Genomic DNA, 20540 nt, shown 5'->3' on the forward strand with positions numbered 1-20540 from the left:
ACTTTCGAGTTTTCAAGTTCTTGTGATTTTGGATATTACAAGTAGTCTTGCTACTACTTGAGAGTTGCGTTCCTATGTGACCCCGCCCTATACAAAAATTCCATAATACAAATACACTTAAAGTGTTGGCAATGTAATCACATGAAAGCTAACACACACGATAAACGTTTGCATTTTAGAAGAAGCAGTTTGTATTCACCAATCACGTTACAACCAATTTGCATTAACGAAAGATACACTACAGCAGAACTGCCTGTATTTTAGTCCAGATTGTTCTGTTTTTCATATAAGATCAGGCTAGATGTTGGGTTTCTTGAAGCAATATTTGTCAGGACTAGTAACATTAGGTTGTGGGCGGCACGGTGGCACAGTGGTTAGCACTGCTGCCTCACAGCGCCAGAGAGCCGGGTTCAGTTCCCGCCTCAGGCGACTGACTGTGTGGAGTTTGCATGTTCTCCCCGTGTCTGCGTGGGTTTCCTCCGGGTGCTCCGGTTTCCTCCCACAGTCCAAAGATGTGCAGGGTCAGGTGAATTGGCCATACTAAATTGCCCGTAGTGCTAGGTAAGGGGTAAATGTAGGGGTATGGGTGGGTTTCGCTTCGGCGGGTCGGTGTGGACTTGTTGGGCCGAAGGGCCTGTTTCCACACTGTAATCTAATCTAATCTAATCTAATCTAATCTAATCTAATCTAATAGCGGCAGAGTTCCCTGCTCTGAGCTCCTCTGATTAGAATAGAATCGCTACAGTGTGGGGACAGGCCCTTCACCCAACCAGTCCACACCGACCCTCCGAAGAGTCACCCACCCAGACCCACTTCCCTCTGGGTAATTTAGCATGGCCAGTTCACCTGACCTGCACATCTTTGGATTGTGGGAGGAAACCGGAACATCTGGAGAAAACCCACGCAGACACAGGGAGAATGTGCGAACTCCACACGGACAGTCGCCCGAGGCTGGAATCAAACCCAGGTCCCTGGTGCTGTGAGGCAGCAGTGCTAACCACTGAGCCACTGTGCCACCCCAAAACTCACAATGTGAGGAAACCTGTGCACATAAACCCCAAGGGATTACTAATCCATCAGTTTAACCACTCTGTCATGAGCGGATCTCATTTCAACCTTCTAGAATAGTTTCCAACACATTGTCAGTGAACTCACAATGTATCTCAGACACCCATCTTCAAAGTCATTAAACTCTATCTCTGGTCATATCACCTCGGAGATGGGACAGAATCATGTTAGCACCATAATTGGACATACGGGCAATGGAGAGTGATCACCCCGTTTGTTTTTAAATGTCTATCCACTGCGAACAAAACAGTAAAGTTTGTCTAATGAGGAGAGATGGAGCAGCTTAAGCTTCTACTCTCCAGAGTTTAGAAGAATGAGAGGAGATCTAACTGAGGTAAATTACGTCTCTCAAAGGGTCATGAATCTATGGAATTTACTCACAGTTCAGGAATTAGAATCCCTACAGCGCAGAAAGAGGTCACTTGGTCCATCATATCTGCTCGGACCCACCAAAGAGCATCACACCTCGACCCAATCTGTCCTGTAACCCTGCATTCCCCATGGCTAACCCACCTAGGCTGCACACCTCTGGACACTAACCTGCACAGCTTCATACTGTGGGAGGAAACCCAAGCAGGGGAGAACATGCAAACTCCACACAGGTAGTTGCCTGAGGCTGGAATCAAACCTGGGTTCCTACTATTGTGATGCAGCAGTGCTATCCACTGAACCACCATGCCACCGTGGGACATTGAGTTAATACTGGGACATTGAGCACATTTAAGGAGGAGACAGACAGATTTTTAATTAGCAACAGACTAAAGGGTTAGGGAGAGGGTATGGAGAGGGCAGGAAAGTGGAGTTGAGGCTGAGATGGGATCACCTTGATTATATTGAATTAGGGAGCAGGCGTGAGGGGCTGAATGGCCTACTCCTGCTATTCGTTATTCTGTTCCCAGGAGTTGGCTGCAAAAAGAGGGACAGCAGCAACATCAATATTACAGCTGAACATTTGGATTCAAGAACAGCCTGAAAACTTTACAGTTTACATAGCAAGGTGGGGGAGGGGGGAATGGGGTCGAACTTGGATTTAGTGTGGGAGTCAAAAAGTGTGGCGCTGGAAAAGCACAGCAGGTCAGGCTTATGCCCGAAACGTCGACTCTCCTGCGCCTCGGATGCTGCCTGACCTGCTGTGCTTTTCCAGTGCAGCACTTTTCCACTCTGACTCTCCAGCATCTGCAGTCCTCACTTTCTCCCTGGATCTAGTGCGGGCTTGGTATCAGGAAGGGGCACTATGTCATCATCCATGCAGCCCCAGATTCCTGACTTTCCGAATCTTGGATCATGCCTGTGCTGTGCCTTAACAGGAGTCAAAGGGAAGGATAATTCCATTGAGTCCACACTATTCAATGGGCTTTACAGCTCAGACTGTGAATATCACAATATCAGCTCGAGTAGGATCCTCCCTCCCAACACTCCGAGGTTGCCACCTTGCTGATTAGCTGTGATCGAGTGGTAATTACATGCCAGGTAAATGGCCCCAATGTTAACACATATTTGGTCAAAGAAAGGGAGGTAATGGCCTAGTGGTTTTACTGCTGGACTGTTAACCCAGAGGCCCAGTTAATGTTCTAGGGATCTGGATTTGAATCCTACTAAAGGAAAGGTGGAATTTGAATTCAATAAAAAACTGGAATTAAGAGTTTAATGATGACCATGAATCTGTTATGGATTGTCATGAAAAACCCATCTGGTTCACTAATTCCACTCAGAGAAGGAATCTGTTATCCTTACCCAGACTGGCCTACATGTGATTCCAGACCTACAGCAATGTGGTTGACTCTTAACTGCTCTCTGGGCAATTAGGGATGGGCAATAATGTGATGCCCACATTCTGTGAATGAATAAGTAAAAACACAAATGTGGGGGAGCTTTTTAATGCACCTCGTACATCAAGGTAGATACTTAACAGTCTGATGATAAAGCCAGGTTCGCAATGTGCCTACCTCAAAAATCTCCTGGTGACCTGCTCTGGTACTTATCAGCTCCTGTCTTGCTAATGTGGCCCTGAACGGGTCAGCATTTCGGCCTGCGTTCACAGCAACCGACAATTCTGGATTGTTGGACTGGCGAGTGCTGTTTGGGGGCGTCTTTGGACTGCTTAAGAAGCAAGACCGTCTTTTGCTCCTTTCCAACATGTCCCTGGTGCTTTGTCCTGGAACTCCAAAATTCCTCAGCACCTTCCTGCAACACAAACCAGACAGGAATAAATTGCTTTCATTGTGTGTGATTTCTACCTTTTCAAAAAATGCCAGGATTTGAATCAGAGAATCCCTACAGTGTGAAAACAGGCCTTTCAGTCCAACAAGTCCACACCAACCCTCTGAAAAGTAGCCTACCAGACCCATTGCCCAATATTTACCCCAACCAATGCACCTAACCTACATATCCCTGAACAGCATGGCCAATCCACCCTCAACGGCACATCTTTGGATTGTGGGAGGAAACCACAGCACCCAGAGGAAACCTGCACAGACACAGGAAGAGTGTGCCAACTCCACACAGACAGTCACCCAAGACTGGAATCGAACCCAGGTCCCTGGTGCTGTGAGGCAGCAGTGCTAACCACTGAGCCACCGTACCAATTGATATTGGCATATTAATCTTTATGTATTTAACAATTGAAGAGCAGGCTGGAACATAGCAGACAGAGGGGTGACCTTATAGAGTTCTGTAAAATCATTCAAGGCGTAGATAAGGTTGATAGCTTTTCCCCACAGTACGAGGAATCTAAAACTAGAGGGCATAGGGTTAAGGTGAGGGGGAGAGACACAAAAGGGTCGAGAGGGGCAATGTTTTCACACACACAGTGGTGAGTGTCTGGAACGGGCTGCCAGAGGTAGTGGTGGAGGTGAGTACAATTTCATTATTTAAGAAACAATTGGCCAGGTACAGAGATGGAATAGGGATGGAGCGATATGGACCAAACACAGGCAAATGGGACTAGATTAATTGTGAAAACTGTGCGGCATGGGAAAGTTGGGCCGAAGGGCCTGTTTCCATACGGTTCAGCTGTTATGACTCTCTACGACTCTATGTAGAGAAGTTGAGCAGAAAGATCTGGGCTGACACTCATGGACAGCACTGAGGGAGTGCTGCTCTGATGGAGGTGTTGTCTTTCAAATGAGACATTAAGCCGAGACTCTGCCTGGCCTATCAGGTGGACATCAGAGATACCCGAACACTATTTTGAAGAGCAGGGGAGTACTTCCATTGGCCAATAGCTGTGCCTTGAACAACATTGTCACTAAATAGAAATAATCTAATTATCACTGGGCTGTAGGAGCTTTCAGTATACAGTGCAACCACTATGTTTCATACATTACAACAGTGAGTACAATTTGAAAGGTACTTTATTGACGCTAAGATGTTTTGAGATATTGTAAGGTCATGAAAGGCCAAACAGCCTTTTGGGAGGAACTATCTTTCAGAAGCATGATATTTTACATTAGACAGCCAAAATTACTTGATTTTATAACTTAAATTGTGTTATCTTTGTAACAAACTTAGACAGATGTCGATAAACCCTTTTAGTGTTTATCCACATGTTCATCCACATAGGCCACTGCACAACACAATTTCCCTGTCTGGGAGAGGGCTTTTACAAACTTCTAGGACCCCATGCCCAGTATTGTAAGCGAATGGCGTCTTGCAGGAGGTTTTATTGCCACTATAGTTCCAAAGGTCTTGATTCGCGTGAAGCATTATGGAACATCCTGAGGATGTGACGGGTGCCAGCGAAATGCAAGTTCTGTCTTTTTTTTTGTTTCGGTTGTGTAATGCACACCTCGTGAAGCAATTCCATTTGGCGTGATGTGAGGGAGGTTAGTGCTTATTTTGTTGATGCGATCTAACAGAAGCTGTGCAGCTGACGTTACTGAAGGAGATCGAAGGAGGTAGCAGCTGGCATCCACCTCTCTTACTGAATGAGAGCTTAACAACGTCATAAAAGGGAACATTGAAACATTTTCCATCTTTAGTGACCTGTTTGTCATTCTAATGAACAGTCAGAAACAACTTCCCCTGGTTTATTTCCAGAGTGTGACAACAATGCGCTGCTAACCGTAGCTTCAAACTCTGCAACTATTAATGTCAAAGCGCTCCCATGTCACTGACATACTATGGCCCATTAAGACAATACATTGTGGACACGACAAGACTGAAGGGGTTAGACATTGAGGTGTTTTCATATTTGCTGTAAGACAGAGACTAGGCGCCATCAACAGAAGTCAGTCACGAAAACATCCAATTAGGAATTCAGGAAACCGCACAATATCGGAGCACAAGTAGGCCATTCGGCCCATAGAGACTGCTCCCCCATTCAGTAAGCTCATGGCTGACCTGATAATCCTCAACTCCACTTTTCCCAGTGACCTTGCTGATTACAAATCTGTCTCTCTCAGCCGTGAATATAATTAACAACCCAGCCTCGGCAGCCCTCAGCGGTAATGAATTTCACAAATTCACTGACTTCTTTACTCGCAGCGTGGTGGGAGTGTGGATGTTCCTTTCTCAGTGAATACGGAGGTGAATAGTGTAGATGCACTTGAAACATTACTGATCTTGTGCAGTGTGAAAGGATATTTAGAATCTGCTAAGCTAGGGGAAAACATTACTTTATTTAAGAACCATCCCACCATGGCTTCATTTTGCCACAAGGCTGTGAGAGAGAAAGCAAGATCGTGATGTATCAGCTCCCATGATAATTTGGAGTCAATAAAATGTAGAGCTGGAAAAGCACAGCAGGTCAGACAGCATCAGAAGTCCTGATGAAGGGTCCTGACCTGAAATGTTGACTCTCCAGCTCCTCCAATGCTGTCTGACCTGCTGTGTTTTTTCAGCTCCACATTTCATCGACCCTGCTGTCCCTACTCTTCCCCATGATAATGTATCCTGTGTCTCATGAACACATCACACAGCCTGATCAAATCCCTCAGACTGCCCATTTGACAGGAAGCTAGGTAAAAGCAGGAGTGAGAAAGGAACAAAGTCATGTTTTGATAAGGTTAATGAAGAACAATGCAGGGTCAGTATAAAAACCAGATCGGACTAGTTGGGCCAAATGGTCTGTTTTGAACAATAGACTGGATGTAATTCTATTTCATAAAAATACGACTTGACCCTGGCCTGGCTTAGCAACAGCAACCAGAGATTGACAGTCAGATTAACAAACTGGATTCTATCGCAGCCCCCTCCATCCCCCACCCCCAAACATATCCTGAATCCACAAGAATCATAGAATAGAATCTCCTCCGGTCTACACTGACCCTTCAAAGAGCATCTCACCCACCACATCCCTATAACCCTGCACTTAGGCCAATTCACCTAACCTGCACATCTTTGGACAGTGGGACGAAACCTCAGCAGACACAGGGAGGATATGGCAAACTCCACACAGACTGTCACCTGAATGTGGGATTGAACCCGGGTCCCTGGCGCTGTGGGGCAACAGTGCTAATCACTGAGTCACCGTGGGGTCAAGGACTGAATTGAGAAGGAGCTTCTTCACTCAGAGGGTTGTTAGTCCATGGAATTCCTTGCCCTGTGAAGTAGTTGATGCTATTTCAGTAAACGTTTTTAAAGCTAAGGTAGTTTTTTTTTAAACAGTAAAGGAATTAAGGGTTATAGTGAGCGGATGGGTAAGTGGAGCTGAGGCCATGAAAAGCTCAGCCATGATCTTATTGAATGGTGGAGCAGTCGCCAAGGGCCAGATGGTCTACTTCTGCTCCTGTTTTTTATGTTCTTATGTTCTAAGGAGGAATTTGAAGTCGCCTCAGTTGGCACAGACAAAAGTCAAGGTGGAGCTGTCCAGTTTTATGATCCTGTCACTCTGCCTGTCTGAGTTCAATGTGGTTAAGGTTTTCACTGGACAGAACCTACCTGAAGCTTACAGGAATGTCAGAGACGGGATAAATCTTAGTCCTGTTGATCTCTGAGGGACACCTTAACTTCTGAATGAACACATGAGACAGACAAAAAAATCTTTGTCTGGTTATCGCTTAGTTGAATTTGCCCCTGATCTAATCACTGTTAGCAAAGTTGCAATCATCATCGTCAACATCCTATAGTCTAGTTAGGATCAGCCTCATTCCTGATGAAGGGCTTTTGCCCGAAATGTTGATTCTCCTGCTCCCCAGATGCTGCCTGACCTGCTGGGTTTTTCCAGCACCACACTCATGATTCTAATCCCCAGCATCTGCAGAGCTCACTTTTGCCTCTAGTCTTGTTAAAATGAGAGGCACACAGCAAGTCCCACAGGTATGTGGATATCCTCACGCAATGCCTCGTACTGATGGCTGAAGAGATCAATCTGTGAGACAAGATTCTGCTGCAAATGGCTATTGGGTGTCAGTGCAGGTTCTTGTTCTGTTTGGTGTTGGTACCTGTTGTCAAACCTGGTGACGATGGCAGCACACGATGGCCCAGAGGTGATATCGCCATTTCCCTCTGTCTTCACCTAGTGTCTCCCACGTCCGGGAATCAACATCTAAGACCTTTACGTCACAGATCATGAGAGTCCTTGGCGGAGTTGATGACCTAGTGGTGTTATCACTAGACTATTGATCTAGAAAGGGGTGGCACTGGAAAAGCACAGCAGGTCAGGCTGCATCCGAGGAGCAGGACAGTCAGTATTTCAGGCATATGCCCTTCATTCCTGATGAAGCTTGTCTGACCAAAATGTTGACTCTCCTGCTCCTCGGATGCCACCTGACCTGCTCTGCTTTTCCAGCACCACACTCCTCGACTCTGACTCTCCAGCATCTGCAGTCCTCACTTTCTCCGGTTAAGTTAGAAACTCAGTTCGTGTTGTGAGGACTTGCGTTTCAATCCTGCCACAACACATGGTGGAGTTTGAATTCAATACAAAAAAAGAATGGAATTAAGAATGATGAAACCATTGTTGACTGTCGGGAAAAGCCCATCTTGCTCACTAACGTCCCGCAGGAAGGGAAACCTGCCATCCTTACCTGGTCTGATCTACACGTGACTCCAGACCCACACCAAGGTTGTTGACTCTCAACTGCCCTCTGAAATGGCCAAGCAAGCCACTCAGTTCTATCAACTGCTAGAAAGTCTCAACAAAGAAATCAAACCGGACAAACCACCCGACATCAAGCCAGGCACTGGAAAAGACAATAACAGAAACAGCCCTGTAGACCCTGCAAATTCCCTCCCTAAAGGCATTGTGGGCCAACCTACAGCAAATGGGCTATAGTGATTCCAGAAGGCAACTCACCTCCAACTTCTTCAGAGCTAACTAGTGACTGACAATAATTGCAGGCCCACCCAATGACATCCACATCCCATGTGCGAATAAAAATAAAGTGTCGGGGTGTCCTTCCAGACATCTGGCTCTGGCCTCATCAGCATGTAGGAAGTTCTTAGGTATGCAATGAACTTCCTGAGAAAGTGATGAATGTTGACACAATTACAATGTTTAAAAGACATTTGGATTTTAATAGATGAATAGGGAGGGATATGGGCCAGGAGCAGGCATGTGGGATGAGTTTAGTTTGGGATTATGTTCAGCATGGACCGGTTGGTGTTTCCATGCTGTGTGACTCTATGACTCCATATGACTGCCTCAACCTACAGCTGACAATGTCTGAAGAACCCTGACCTTCCTGGGAGCTTTGCCTTTGAGAGGAGCCCCTCCCCTCCTCACTTTGTAATGGACCATGGAAATGAGGGTCAGAGGTCAGTTTGTTAATCAGTATTCCCACACTTTACGGGCATAAACTCCACAAAAGAGCTTCTATTTAGGTAAGTTAGATTTTCTCCCCCTAATCAACTTGTTCAGAGATGTTCTGACACACCACTTGAGCAAGTGGGACTTAAACCTAGGCCTCCTAGGTCAGAAGTAGGGACACTACTACTGCTCTGTAAGGGCCCTTCCAATGTTAGATATAGCATGATCATTGGTTTAATCCTCGATTTGATTAAAAATACTTAACTGAATCGAAACCATTGCCTTCAGAAGAACAAAGTGGCCTGTAAATAAAGATTTTAATGAGATGTGTTCCATCCTTGCAAGTTTGTCATTTGCTCTAATTGTGCAGACAGACACCTGTTACTCTTTGAGATCAATAAAAACGACTTGTTGTGCCCGTGTGTGTCCAGCTTTATAATTTAGCTATTAAAGTCTGAGTGGCTGGCACAGTTGTTAGCCCTGTTTAATGCTACACAGCCGCTATTTTTACCTCGTGTAATAAGACCAGCTTTCAATACATCACATTGTCCAACAACACACATCAACTTAATGATGACACGACATTGCCATTTGAGAGGTTGATGGTCCATCTGATTTCACAGTTTTCTGAATGCTTCTTTCTGTATTTACTTTGGCACGAAAATAGACTCCAGCCTCAGATGTGTTGATTGAACAGACACGTCAACGTGCAAATTACAACTCTCCTCCAATCCAGACACGACCAGCCTCTGTCTCCATCTGATAGGCTATTGAATACAGCTTCCATAGTGAAGACTTCGTAAAGGAACTCACAAACAGTTGAACGAGAAAGGAACAAATTGCAAGGATGAAGAATTGGATGAAACCGAGGGAGAATAGGGAACCGGGCAATGTACTGCACTGTGTTAATGACAAGACCTTCCACATCCCCAACCACCACCATCTAGGAAGATGAGGGCAGCAGATGGATTGGAACACCGACTACCTATAAGTTCCTTTCTGAGTTGCAAATCTCAAGTCACTCCCCATCCTGACTTGGAAATATATCACCATTGTTTTTATTATCAATAATGGGTCAAAGCCCTGGCACTCCCTCCAGATAAGAAGGGTTTGGAGGGATATGGGCCGGGTGCTGGCAGGTGGGACTAGATTGGGTTGGGAGATCTGGTCGGCATGGACGGTTTGACCGAAGGGTCTGTTTCCATGCTGTACATCTCTATGACTCTATGACTGACACCTATAGGGGTTGATAGGAAGGGTGAGGGCAGTAACAAATTAAAAATACTACATATGAATGCACAAAGTATTAGAAATAAGATGGATGAGCTTGAGGATCTTTTGGAAATTGTCAGCTACGATATTGTGGGGATAACTGAGACGTGGCTTCAAGTGGACAGGGCCTGGGAAATGAATATTCAAGGCTATACGTGCTATCGTAAGAACAGACTGATGGGCAGAGGGGTTGGGGTGGCCATGTTGGTAAGGGATGATATTCAGTCCCTTGCACGGGGGGACCTAAAATCAGGGAATGTAGAGTCAGTATGGATAGAGCTGAGAAATTCTAAGGGTAGAAAGACCCTCTTGGGAGTTATCTACAGGCCCCCAAATGGTAGTATGGATGTAGGGTGTAAGTTGAATAAGGAGCTGAAATTGGCCTGTCGCAAAGATGTTACTACAGTTGTTATGGGAGATTTTGTGGAGTGCCTCCGAGATGGATTCTTAGAACAGCTGGTGCTGGAGCCGACCAGGGAGAAGGCAATTCTGGATCTGGTATTGTGCAACGAACCAGAATTGATCAGGGACCTCGAAGTGAATGAGCCATTAGGAAGTAGTGACCATAATACTATAAGCTTCAATCTGCAATTTGAAAGGGAGAGGATACAATCGGTAGTGACAATATTTCAGTTGAATAAAGGGAACTATGGAGTTATGAGGGAGGAGCTGGGCCAAAGTACAATGGTGCAATACCTTAGCAGGGATGACAGTGGAGGAACAGTGACAGATATTTCTGGGTATAATGCAGAAGTTGCAGGATCAGTTCATTCCAAAAAGGAAGAAAGATCCTAGGAGGAGGCAGGGGTGGCCGTGGCTGACGAGAGAAGTTAAGAAACATATAAAGTCAAAAGAGAAAAAGTGGAACATAGCAAAGATAAGTGGGAAAACTGAGGACTGGGAAGCTTTTAAAGAACAACAGAGGATTACTAAGAAGGAAATACGCAGAGAAAAAATGAGGTACGAAGGTAAACTGGCCAAACATATAAAGGAGGATAGTAAAAGCTTTTTTAGGTATGTGAAAGGGAAAAAAATGGTTAAGGCTAAAATTGGGCCCTTGAAGACAGAAACAGGGGAATATATTACAGGGAACAAAGAAATGGCAGAAGAATTGAATTGGTACTTCAGATCTGTGTTCACTGGGGAAGACACAAGCAATCTCCCTGAGGTAACAGTGGCTGAAGGACCTGAACTGAAGGGAATTTATATTTACCAGGAATTGGTGTTGGAGAGACTGTTAGGTCTGAAGGTTGATAAGTCCCCGGGGCCTGATGGTCTACATCCCAAGGTACTGAAGGAGTTGGCTCTCTCTTGCAAAAAAATGCCATCCCGTATTCCCAATTCCTCCACCTCCGCCGTATCTGCTCCCAGGAGGACCAGTTCCACTATAAAACACACCAGATGGCCTCCTTCTTTAGAGACCGCAATTTCCCTTCCCATGTGGTTAAAGCTGCCCTCCAACGCATCTCGTCCATATCCCGCACCTCCACCCTCAGACCCCACCCCTCCAACCGTAACAAGGACAGAACGCCCCTGGTGCTCACCTTCCACCCTACAAACCTCCGCATAAACCAAATCATCTGCCGACCTTTCTGCCACCTCCAAACAGACCCCACCACCAAGGATATATTTCACTCCCCACCCCTTTCCACCTTCCGCAAAGACCGTTTCCTCCGTGACTACCTGGTCAGGTCCACGCCCCCCTACGACCCATCCTGGCACTTTCCCCTGCCACCGCAGGAACTGTAAAACCTGCGCCCACACCTCCTCCCTCACCTCTATCCAAGGCCCTAAAGGAGCCTTCCACATCCATCAAAGTTTTACCTGCACATCCACTAATATCATTTATTATATCTGTTGCTCCCGATGCGGTCTCCTCTACATTGGGGAGACTGGGCGCCTCCTAGCAGAGCGCTTTAGGGAACATCTCCAAGACACCCGCACCAATCAACCAAACCGCCCCGTGGCCCAACATTTCAACTCCCCCTCCCACTCTGCCGAGGACATGGAGGTCCTGGGCCTCCTTCACCGCCGCTCCCTCACCACCAGACGCCTGGAGGAAGAACGCCTCATCTTCCACCTCGGAACACTTCAACCCCAGGGCATCAATGTGGATTTCAACAGCTTCCTCATTTCCCCTTCCCCCACCTCATCCTAGTTTCAAACTTCCAGCTCCGCACTGTCCCCTTGACTTGTCCGGACTTGTCCGACCTGCCTAGCTCCTTTTCCACCTATCCACTCCACCCTCTCCCTGACCTATCACCTTCATCTCCTCCCCCACTCACTCATTGTACTCTATGCTACTCTCTCCCCACCCCCACCCTCCCCTAGCTTATCTCTCCACGCTTCAGGCTCTCTGCCTTTATTCCTGATGAAGGGCTTTTGCCCGAAACGTCGATTTCGCTGCTCGTTGGATGCTGCCTGAATTGCTGTGCTCTTCCAGCACCACTGATCCAGAATCTAGAAATCGCGGATGCGTTGGTGATTATTTTCCAGAGTTCGATAGATTCAGGATCAGTTCCTGCGGATTGGAGGATGGCTAATGTTGTACCACTTTTTAAGAAAGGAGCGAGAGAGAAAGCAGGAAATTATAGACCAGTTAGTCTGACCTCAGTGGGGGGAAAGATGCTGGAGTCAATTATAAAGGATGAAATAATGACACATCTGGATAGCAGTAACAGGATAGGTCAGAGTCAGCATGGATTTATGAAGGGGAAATCATGCTTGACTAATCTTCTGGAATTTTTTGAGGATGTAATTCTGAAGATGGACAAGGGAGATCCAGTGGATGTAGTGTACCTGGTCTTTCACAAAGCCTTTGATAAAGTCCCACATAGGAGGTTAGTGATCAAAATTAGGGTGCATGGTATTGGGGGCAAAGTACTGACTTGGATTGAAAATTGGTTGGCTGACAGGAAACAAAGAGTAGTGATAAACGGCTCCATTTCGGAATGGCAGGCAGTGACCAGTGGGGTACCGCAGGGATCAGTGCTGGGACCGCAGCTTTTTACAATATATACTAATGATATAGAAGATGGTATTAATATTAACATTAGCACATTTGCTGATGATACAAAGCTGGGTGGCAGGGTGAAATGTGAGGAGGATGTTAGGAGATTACAGGGTGACCTGGACAGGTTAGATGAGTGCTGAAAATGTGTTGCTGGAAAAGCGCAGCAGGTCAGGCAGCATCCAAGGAGCAGAAGAATCGACGTTTCGGGCATGACCCCTTCTTCAGGAATGAGGAAAGTGTGCCAAGCAGGCTAAGATAAAAGGTAGGGTGGAGGGACCTGGGGGAGGGGCGTTGGAAATGCGATAGGTGGAAGGAGGTTAAGGTGAGGGTGATAGGCTGGACTGGGGGTGGGGGCGGAGAGGTCAGGAAGAAGATTGCAGGTTAGGAAGGTGGTGCTGAATTCGAGGGTTGGGACTGAGACAGGTGGGGGGAGGGGAAAGGAGGAAACTGGAGAAATCTGAGTTCATCCCTTGTGGTTGGAGGGTTCCTAGGCGGAAGATGAGGCACTCTTCCTCCAGCCGTCGTGTTGCTATGGTCTGGCGATGGAGGAGTCCAAGGACCTGCATGGCTTTGGTGGAGTGAGAGGGGGATTTGAAGTGTAGAGCCACGGGGTGATTGGGTTGGTTGGTCCGGGTGTCCCAGAGGTGTTCTCTGAAACGTTCCACAAGTAGGCGGCCTGTCTCCCCAATATAGAGGAGGCCACATCAGGTACCGCGGATGTAGTAAATGATGTGTGTGGAGGTGCAGGTGAATTTGTGGCAGATATGGAAGGATCCCTTGGGGCCTTGGAAGGAAGTAAGGGGGCAGGTGTGGGCGCAATTTTTGCATTTCTTGCGGTTGCAGGGGAAGGTGCCGGGAGTGGAGGTTGGGTTGGTGGGGGGTGTGGACCTGACGAGGGAATCACGGAGGGAGTGGTCTTTTTGGAACACTGATAGGGGAGGGGAGGGAAATATATACCTGGTGGTGGGTCCGTTTGGAGGTGGCGGAAATGACGACCTATGATACGATGTATCTGGAGGTTGGTGGGGTGGTAGGTGAGGACCAGTGGGGTTCTGTCCTGGTGGTGATTGGAGGGTCGGGGCTCAAGGGCGGAGGAGCGGGAAGTGGAGGAGATGTGGTGAAGAGCATCGTCGATCACGTCTGGGGGGAAATTGCGGTCTTTGAAGAAGGAGGCCATCTGGGTTGTACGGTTTTGGAACTGGTCCTCCTGGGAGCAGATGCGGCGGAGACGAAGGAATTGGGAATATGAGATGGCGTTTTTACAGGGGGCAGGGTGGGAGGAGGTGTAGTCTAGGTAGCTGTGGGAGTCGGTCGGTTTATAGTAAATGTCCGTGTTGATTCGGTCACCCGAGATAGAAATGGAGAGGTCTAGGAAGGAGTCTGAGACGGTCCAGGTAAATTTGAGGTCAGGGTGGAAGGTGTTGTTAAAGTGGATGAACTGTTCAACCTCCTCGTGGGAGCACGAGGCAGCGCCGATACAGTCATCGATGTAGCGGAGGAAAAGGTGGGGGGTGGTGCCAGTGTAGCTGCGGAAGTTGGACTGTTCCACATATCCTATGAAGAGGCAGGCATAGCTGGGGCCCATGCGGGTGCCTATGGCTACTCCTTTGGTTTGGAGGAAGTGGGAGGATTGGAAAGAGAAGTTGTTCAGAGTGAGGACCAGTTCAGTCAGTTGAAGGAGGGTGTCAGTGGAAGGGTACTGGTTTGGTACGGCGGGAAAGGAAGAAGCGGAGGGCTTTCAGTCCTTTGTGATGGGGGATGGAGGTGTACAGGGACTGGATGTCCATGGTGAAGATAAGGCGTTGGGGGCCAGGGAAGCGAAAATCATGGAGGAGGTGGAGGGCGTGGCTGGTGTCCCGAATGTAGGTGGGGAGTTCTTGGACTAAGGGGGACAGGACCGTGTCGAGGTATGCAGAGATGAGTTCGGACGAGCAGGAGCAGGCTGAGACAATGGGTCGGCCGGGGCAGTCAGGTTTGTGGATTTTGGGCAGGAGGTAGAAACGGGCGGTGCGAGGTTGTGGGACTATGAGGTTGGAGGCGTTGGATGGGAGATTCCCTGAGGGGATGAGGTTATGGATGGTCTGGGAGATGATGGTTTGGTGGTGGGGGGTGGGGTCATGGTCAAGGGAGCAGTAGGAAGAGGTGTCCGCGAGCTGCTGTTTAACCTCAGCAATGTAAAGGTCAGTGCGCCAAACTACTACCGCGCCTCCCTTGTCTGCCGGTTTGATAGTGAGGTTGGGGTTGGAGAGGAGGCAGTGGAGGGAGTGGAGGGCTGTACATTGCGAGGGTGAGAGGTTGGAGTGGGTGAGAGGGGTGGACAGGTTGAGGTGGTTAATGTAGCGGCGGCAGTTGGCTATGAACAGATTGAGGGCAGGTAAGAGGCCAGCACAGGGTGTCCAGATGGATGGGGTGTGTTGGAGATGGGAGAAGGGGTCGTCAGAGGGTGGGCGAGAATCCTGGTTGAAGAAGTAGGCGCGGAGGCGAAGGCAGCGGAAGAATTGTTCGATGTCTCGCCGTGTGTTAGGTGAGTGGGCAGATGCATGGCAGATGCAGTTTAATGTGGATAAATGTATGGTTATCCACTTTGGTGGCAAGAACAAGAAGGCAGATTACTACCTAAATGGAGTCAAGTCAGGTAAAGGGGCAGTACAAAGAGATCTGGGTGTTCTTGTACACCAGTTTATGAAGGCAAGCATGCAGGTACAGCAGGTAGTGAAGAAAGCTAATAGCATGCTGGCCTTCATAACAGGAGGGATTGAGTATAGAAGCAAAGAGGTTCTTCTGCAGCTGCACAGGGCCCTGGTGAGACCACACCTGGAATATTGTGTGCAGTTCTGGTCTCCAAATTTGAGGAAAGACATTCTGGCTATTGAGGGAGTGCAGCGTAGGTTCACGAGGTCAATTCCTGGAATGGCGGGACTATCTTATGTTGAAAGATTGGAGCGACTGGGCTTGTATACCCTTGAGTTTAGAAGACTGAGAGGGGATCTGATTGAGACGTATAAGATTATTAAAGGATTGGACACCCTGGAGGCAGGAAACATGTTTCTGCTGATGGGTGAGTCCTGAACCAGAGGACACAGCTTAAAAATAAGGAGTAGGCCATTTAGGACAGAGATGAGGAGAAACTTCTTCACCCAGAGAGTGGTGGCTGTGTGGAATGCTCTGCCCCAGAAGGCAGTGGAGGCCAAGTCTCTGGATTCGTTTAAGAAAGAGTTGGATAGAGCTCTCAAGGATAGTGGAATCAAGGGTTATGGAGATAAGGCAGGAACAGGATACTGATTGAGGATGATCAGCCATGATCATAATGAATGGTGGTGCAGGCTCGAAGGGCAGAATGGCCTACTCCTGCACCTATTGTCTATTGTCTATAGGTGCACTTAACCCCACACAGCCCACAACCCATGAAGGACGCAGCTCAACACGATTTTCTCAAGGACAATTGGGGGATAGGCAATAAACACTGGTCTTTCCTGCAACATCCATCCAACCTGTGAATGGATATGTATCGATAAAATGTTTGGAAAATCAAGACATCTCCCTGCCATGGTCTGGAGCTTTGGTGAGACAGCAGCTGGAAACCTGTGCAATCCCCGATCCCTGCACAGACCCAGTGAAATCCTGTAGAGCGTGGTGTTCCTATCCATCTGCTGCCCTTTTCCTTCTAGATGATAGCGGTTGTGAATTTGGAAAGTCTTCTCATCAGCATAATGCAGTACATTGTGCTGTTCCTTATTCTCTCTCAGCTTCATCCAATTCTTCATTGAAATCCTCTTCCAGAAATAGCATGGACCTCAGAGATCCACACAATTCCATAAAACCCAGAGGGAACGTGGATCTTGTGTATAGCGTTTTTTTTTTCTTTATTCATTCATGAGATGAGGGCATCGCTGGCTAGGCCAGCATTTATTGCCCAGAGGGTGATTGAGAGTCAACCCCATCACTGTGGGTCTGGAGTCACATACAGGCCGGGTAAGGATGGCAGTTTCCTTCCTGAAAGGACACTAGTGAACCAGATGGGTTTGTTTCCCGGCACGGCGGCTCAGTGGTTAGCACTGCTGCCTTACAGCACCATGGACCCGGGTTCAATTCCCACCTCGGGCAACTGTCTGTGTGGAGTTTGCACATTCTCCCCGTGTCTGCGTGGATTTCCTCTGGGTGCTCCGGTTTCCTCCCACAGTCCAAAAAAAATGTGCAGGTTAGGTGAATTGGCCAGGCTAAATTGCCCGTAGTGTTAGGTAAAGGGGTAAATGTAGGGGAATGGGTCTGGATGGGTTGTTCTTCAGAGGGTCAGTGTGGACTTGTTGGGCTGAAGGGCCTGTTTCCACACTGTAAGTAATCTAATTCTCTGCCTAAGAGAGATGTGGACGTATCACCACTGAATATATTTAAGCTTGAAGTGGTTTTATTTTGGTCTTTCAGAGAATCGATGAGACACAGGGAGTGGGCAGGAAAATGGAGTTGAAGCCTAAAACCAACCATGATCCAACTGAATTGGCTGCACGTCTGCTCCCACTGCTTTTGTTTCTCAGGTTAAAGGTGTATCCCTCAACCCAGTATCAAATTACAAACACAGGTGATGTAATAAATACCTGTATGTGGGAGCTTGCTGTGTCATGTAGAATGTCTGTTGCCGTTCCTACAATGCAACAATGGCTGGACTGGCCGTGCAAAGCTTTGAGAGGCACTGAGGTCGTGTGTGGTGCTACTGAAATGCAATTTGCTCTTTCTTTCTGCAAAGAGGTTGTGAGCTGAATCCCGTTGTCTGGGGCAGAGGGCCATAGTGAGGCTCCACTGCCCAAGGGATGGTGCTAATCACTGAGTCCCTTCACCCTGTCTGTAAGGGGTGGGAGAGTCTGGCAAATAGCTCACACAAGGGAATTTGCAGACTCTCTGAATCCACTTCTCAGAATGTAGTGCCCCTGAGGAACCTGACCCCTCGTCAACTCAATCCTGTGAGGATGTGCTTTCCTCACTGGTGATGGGAAGACTGCACCCATCATGTCTTTGTCCTTCAAGTCAAAGGATTATGCACAAAGCTAAGGTGATGAACAATGAGGGATCTTGAAGCAATTTCTACATTATCAAAGTAGAATGAAGCTGCACAGCATTTCGCAGAGACGCTTTTATCTTGCAACTGAAATTGGTCGAGATGTGACGGATATAACTATGTCCTCATTCAATATCACAATTTCTTCCCAGGAACACTGGCGGTTACAAGGTGGTGGAATATACTGTAAGTACTTCTAAAGCACACTGTCTGCTCCTTCAAAGGAACTGTATGTACCAGGTCAACATGAAGCCTAATTGTCCTAATACACTCATAATATCAATGTGGGGTTGTGTCAACAAGTTAGCTTAATTTCCAGCAATCTGCTCCTGTTGTTTGATAGTTAATTACACATAGTTAAAACACACTACATGCAATTCAGGCTACACCATGGTTATGGCGCTCCACACAATCATCCTTCCACTCTTTTTCATCTCACCCTGTGGCCAGTATTTAGTACGTTGTGGACTGGGTGACTGACCCATCTCCTCTCCCTAACAATAACATTTTCTGGATTAAGATCCAATCAGCCATTTAAGACACAGAGAGAGAGAGAGAGAGAGAGACGTTTTGGGGGCTGAAACAGTAAGAAAGATCGGTGCTTTTGGTTCAGGTCTTGCAGGGTGGGATGGAGAGGGCAGGGGAGGGGGGCAGTGGTCGGGGTGTCGAGGGATGGGCAGGGAGGTGGCCCCTCAGCTGAGGTAAATGGAGACTCCCACCTCCTTTGTGTGTCCTCACCCCTCCCCGACGGGCAGCTCATGCCTGTTCCCCACAATTTGTACTTTTCTCACCTGATGAAGGTAGTCATCAGTGCAGGTGGTCTTTAACTGGCTATTTACATGTTTTAATTTAACTGTTTTAATAACAGTTCAGGAAAGTTCCTAAAGGACCTCCTTGGGCAATGCTTAGTTGTTAAGGTGGGGCGTGAGAAGGGGGTAAATACTTTCCCAGGGCCAACATGCCCAATTATCTGCCCTTCCCACCCCCTGCCTTGCTACTTCCATGGAGGCTTAATCTCACTCCATTTCTCTGCCTCCAAGCTGCAGTGAGTATAATAAAGACTTACATTTCTATAGCAGCCGATCCAACATCAGGGCCCATCAAGGTGCCTTACAGTCAACGGAGTCTCTATTTTTGCGGTGGGGTCACTGTTGTAATGTAGAAAACACAGCAGCCATTTCACGCACAATAAGCTCCCACAACCAGTCACATGACAATGACCTACTCATCGTTTATTTTTGTGCTGTCGATTGAGGTACAAATTGTGGCCAGCCCCCCCCCCCCCCCGCCCCACCCCGAGAGATATCCCCTGCCTTTCTCTGAAATAGTGCCACAGATTGGGTTACCAGTACCTGAGAGCCCAGCAAGGGCCTGGGTTGAACATCTTATCTGGAAGGTAGCACCTCTAACAGTGTAGCACTCCCTCTGTTGTGCATTAGCTTACATGTTTGAGTTCAGCCATCAGAGTGAGATTTGAATGCCCATCCTCTGACTATACTGTCCTCTGACTGTATCATATACCTCACCTACAGTATACCTCACCTACCATGCACCTTAACTACTATAAACCTCAACCATTATTTCCCTCAACAACTTGAGATAGGGAGTAGCTGCTCACCAGCTGTAGGTAAGAAAATGCCTCATATTGAGTTAGTACAGGTCGGTGATGTTTCAGCCCAATAATTTACCTTTGTGTTAAGAAACAATCTCATAATAAGTATCATAATAAAAGCAGAATACTGAACATCTGAAGCAATCACAGCAAATGCGGGAGAAACTCAACTGGTCTGGCAGCATGAAGGAAAGAGAGAAACCGAGTTAATGTTTCGGATCCAATATGATTCCTTGTAGTGTGCTTATGCAACTTGATAATGACCAGATAATGTTTGACGTCACACAGCTGCACATGCCAATGTATCACAACATTAACCTTCTCTCTGATCTGGGCAAAAGTGAGGACTGCAGATGCTGGAGATCCGAGTCAAGATTAGAGTGGTGCTGGAAAAGCACAGCAGGTCAGGCAGCATCTGAGGAGCAGGAGAATCAATGTTTCAAGATGAAGGGCTTTTGCCCGAAACGTCGATTTTCCTGCTCCTCGGATGCTGCCTGACCTGCTGTACCTTTCCAGCACTACCCACTTCTCTCTGATCTGCTCTGTACTCTATGAAATACCTCTTTCTTTTCTCATATTTGAAATATTCCAGTCTTCCTCCACCTCCAGTCCGACACTGCTCCACTGAGATAGGAGAAAGTGAGGACTGCAGATGCTGGAGATCAGAGTCGAGAATCAGAATTGCGATTCTCCTGCTCCTGGGATGCTGTCTGACCTGCTGTGCTTTTCCAGCACCACACTCTCAACTCCACTGAGAGATAGCTGTCCTTGAGGCAACATTGGGTGACCATTCATGTCCATCTGGAGAGGACAGACAGGGTTAACATCTCACCTG

General features: G+C 47.4%; 1 protein-coding gene across 3 annotated transcripts in view; it reads right to left on the reverse strand.

The window, feature by feature from the left end:
- LOC122553107 (uncharacterized) overlaps nt 1–20540 on the reverse strand; it is a 140611-nt gene that overhangs the window by 83814 nt on the left and 36257 nt on the right. For all 3 annotated transcript variants that reach the window (XM_087990982.1, XM_043696654.2, XM_043696653.2), the window contains one exon: nt 3015–3252. In XM_087990982.1, coding sequence (XP_087847108.1) covers nt 3015–3252 — 238 coding nt within the window. The remainder of the gene's footprint in view (nt 1–3014; nt 3253–20540) is intronic.

Source organism: Chiloscyllium plagiosum, unplaced genomic scaffold (genome assembly GCF_037043375.1).
Source record: "Chiloscyllium plagiosum isolate Xiang-an unplaced genomic scaffold, Cpla_swu_hap1 HiC_scaffold_10, whole genome shotgun sequence".
Lineage (NCBI taxonomy): Eukaryota > Metazoa > Chordata > Chondrichthyes > Orectolobiformes > Hemiscylliidae > Chiloscyllium > Chiloscyllium plagiosum.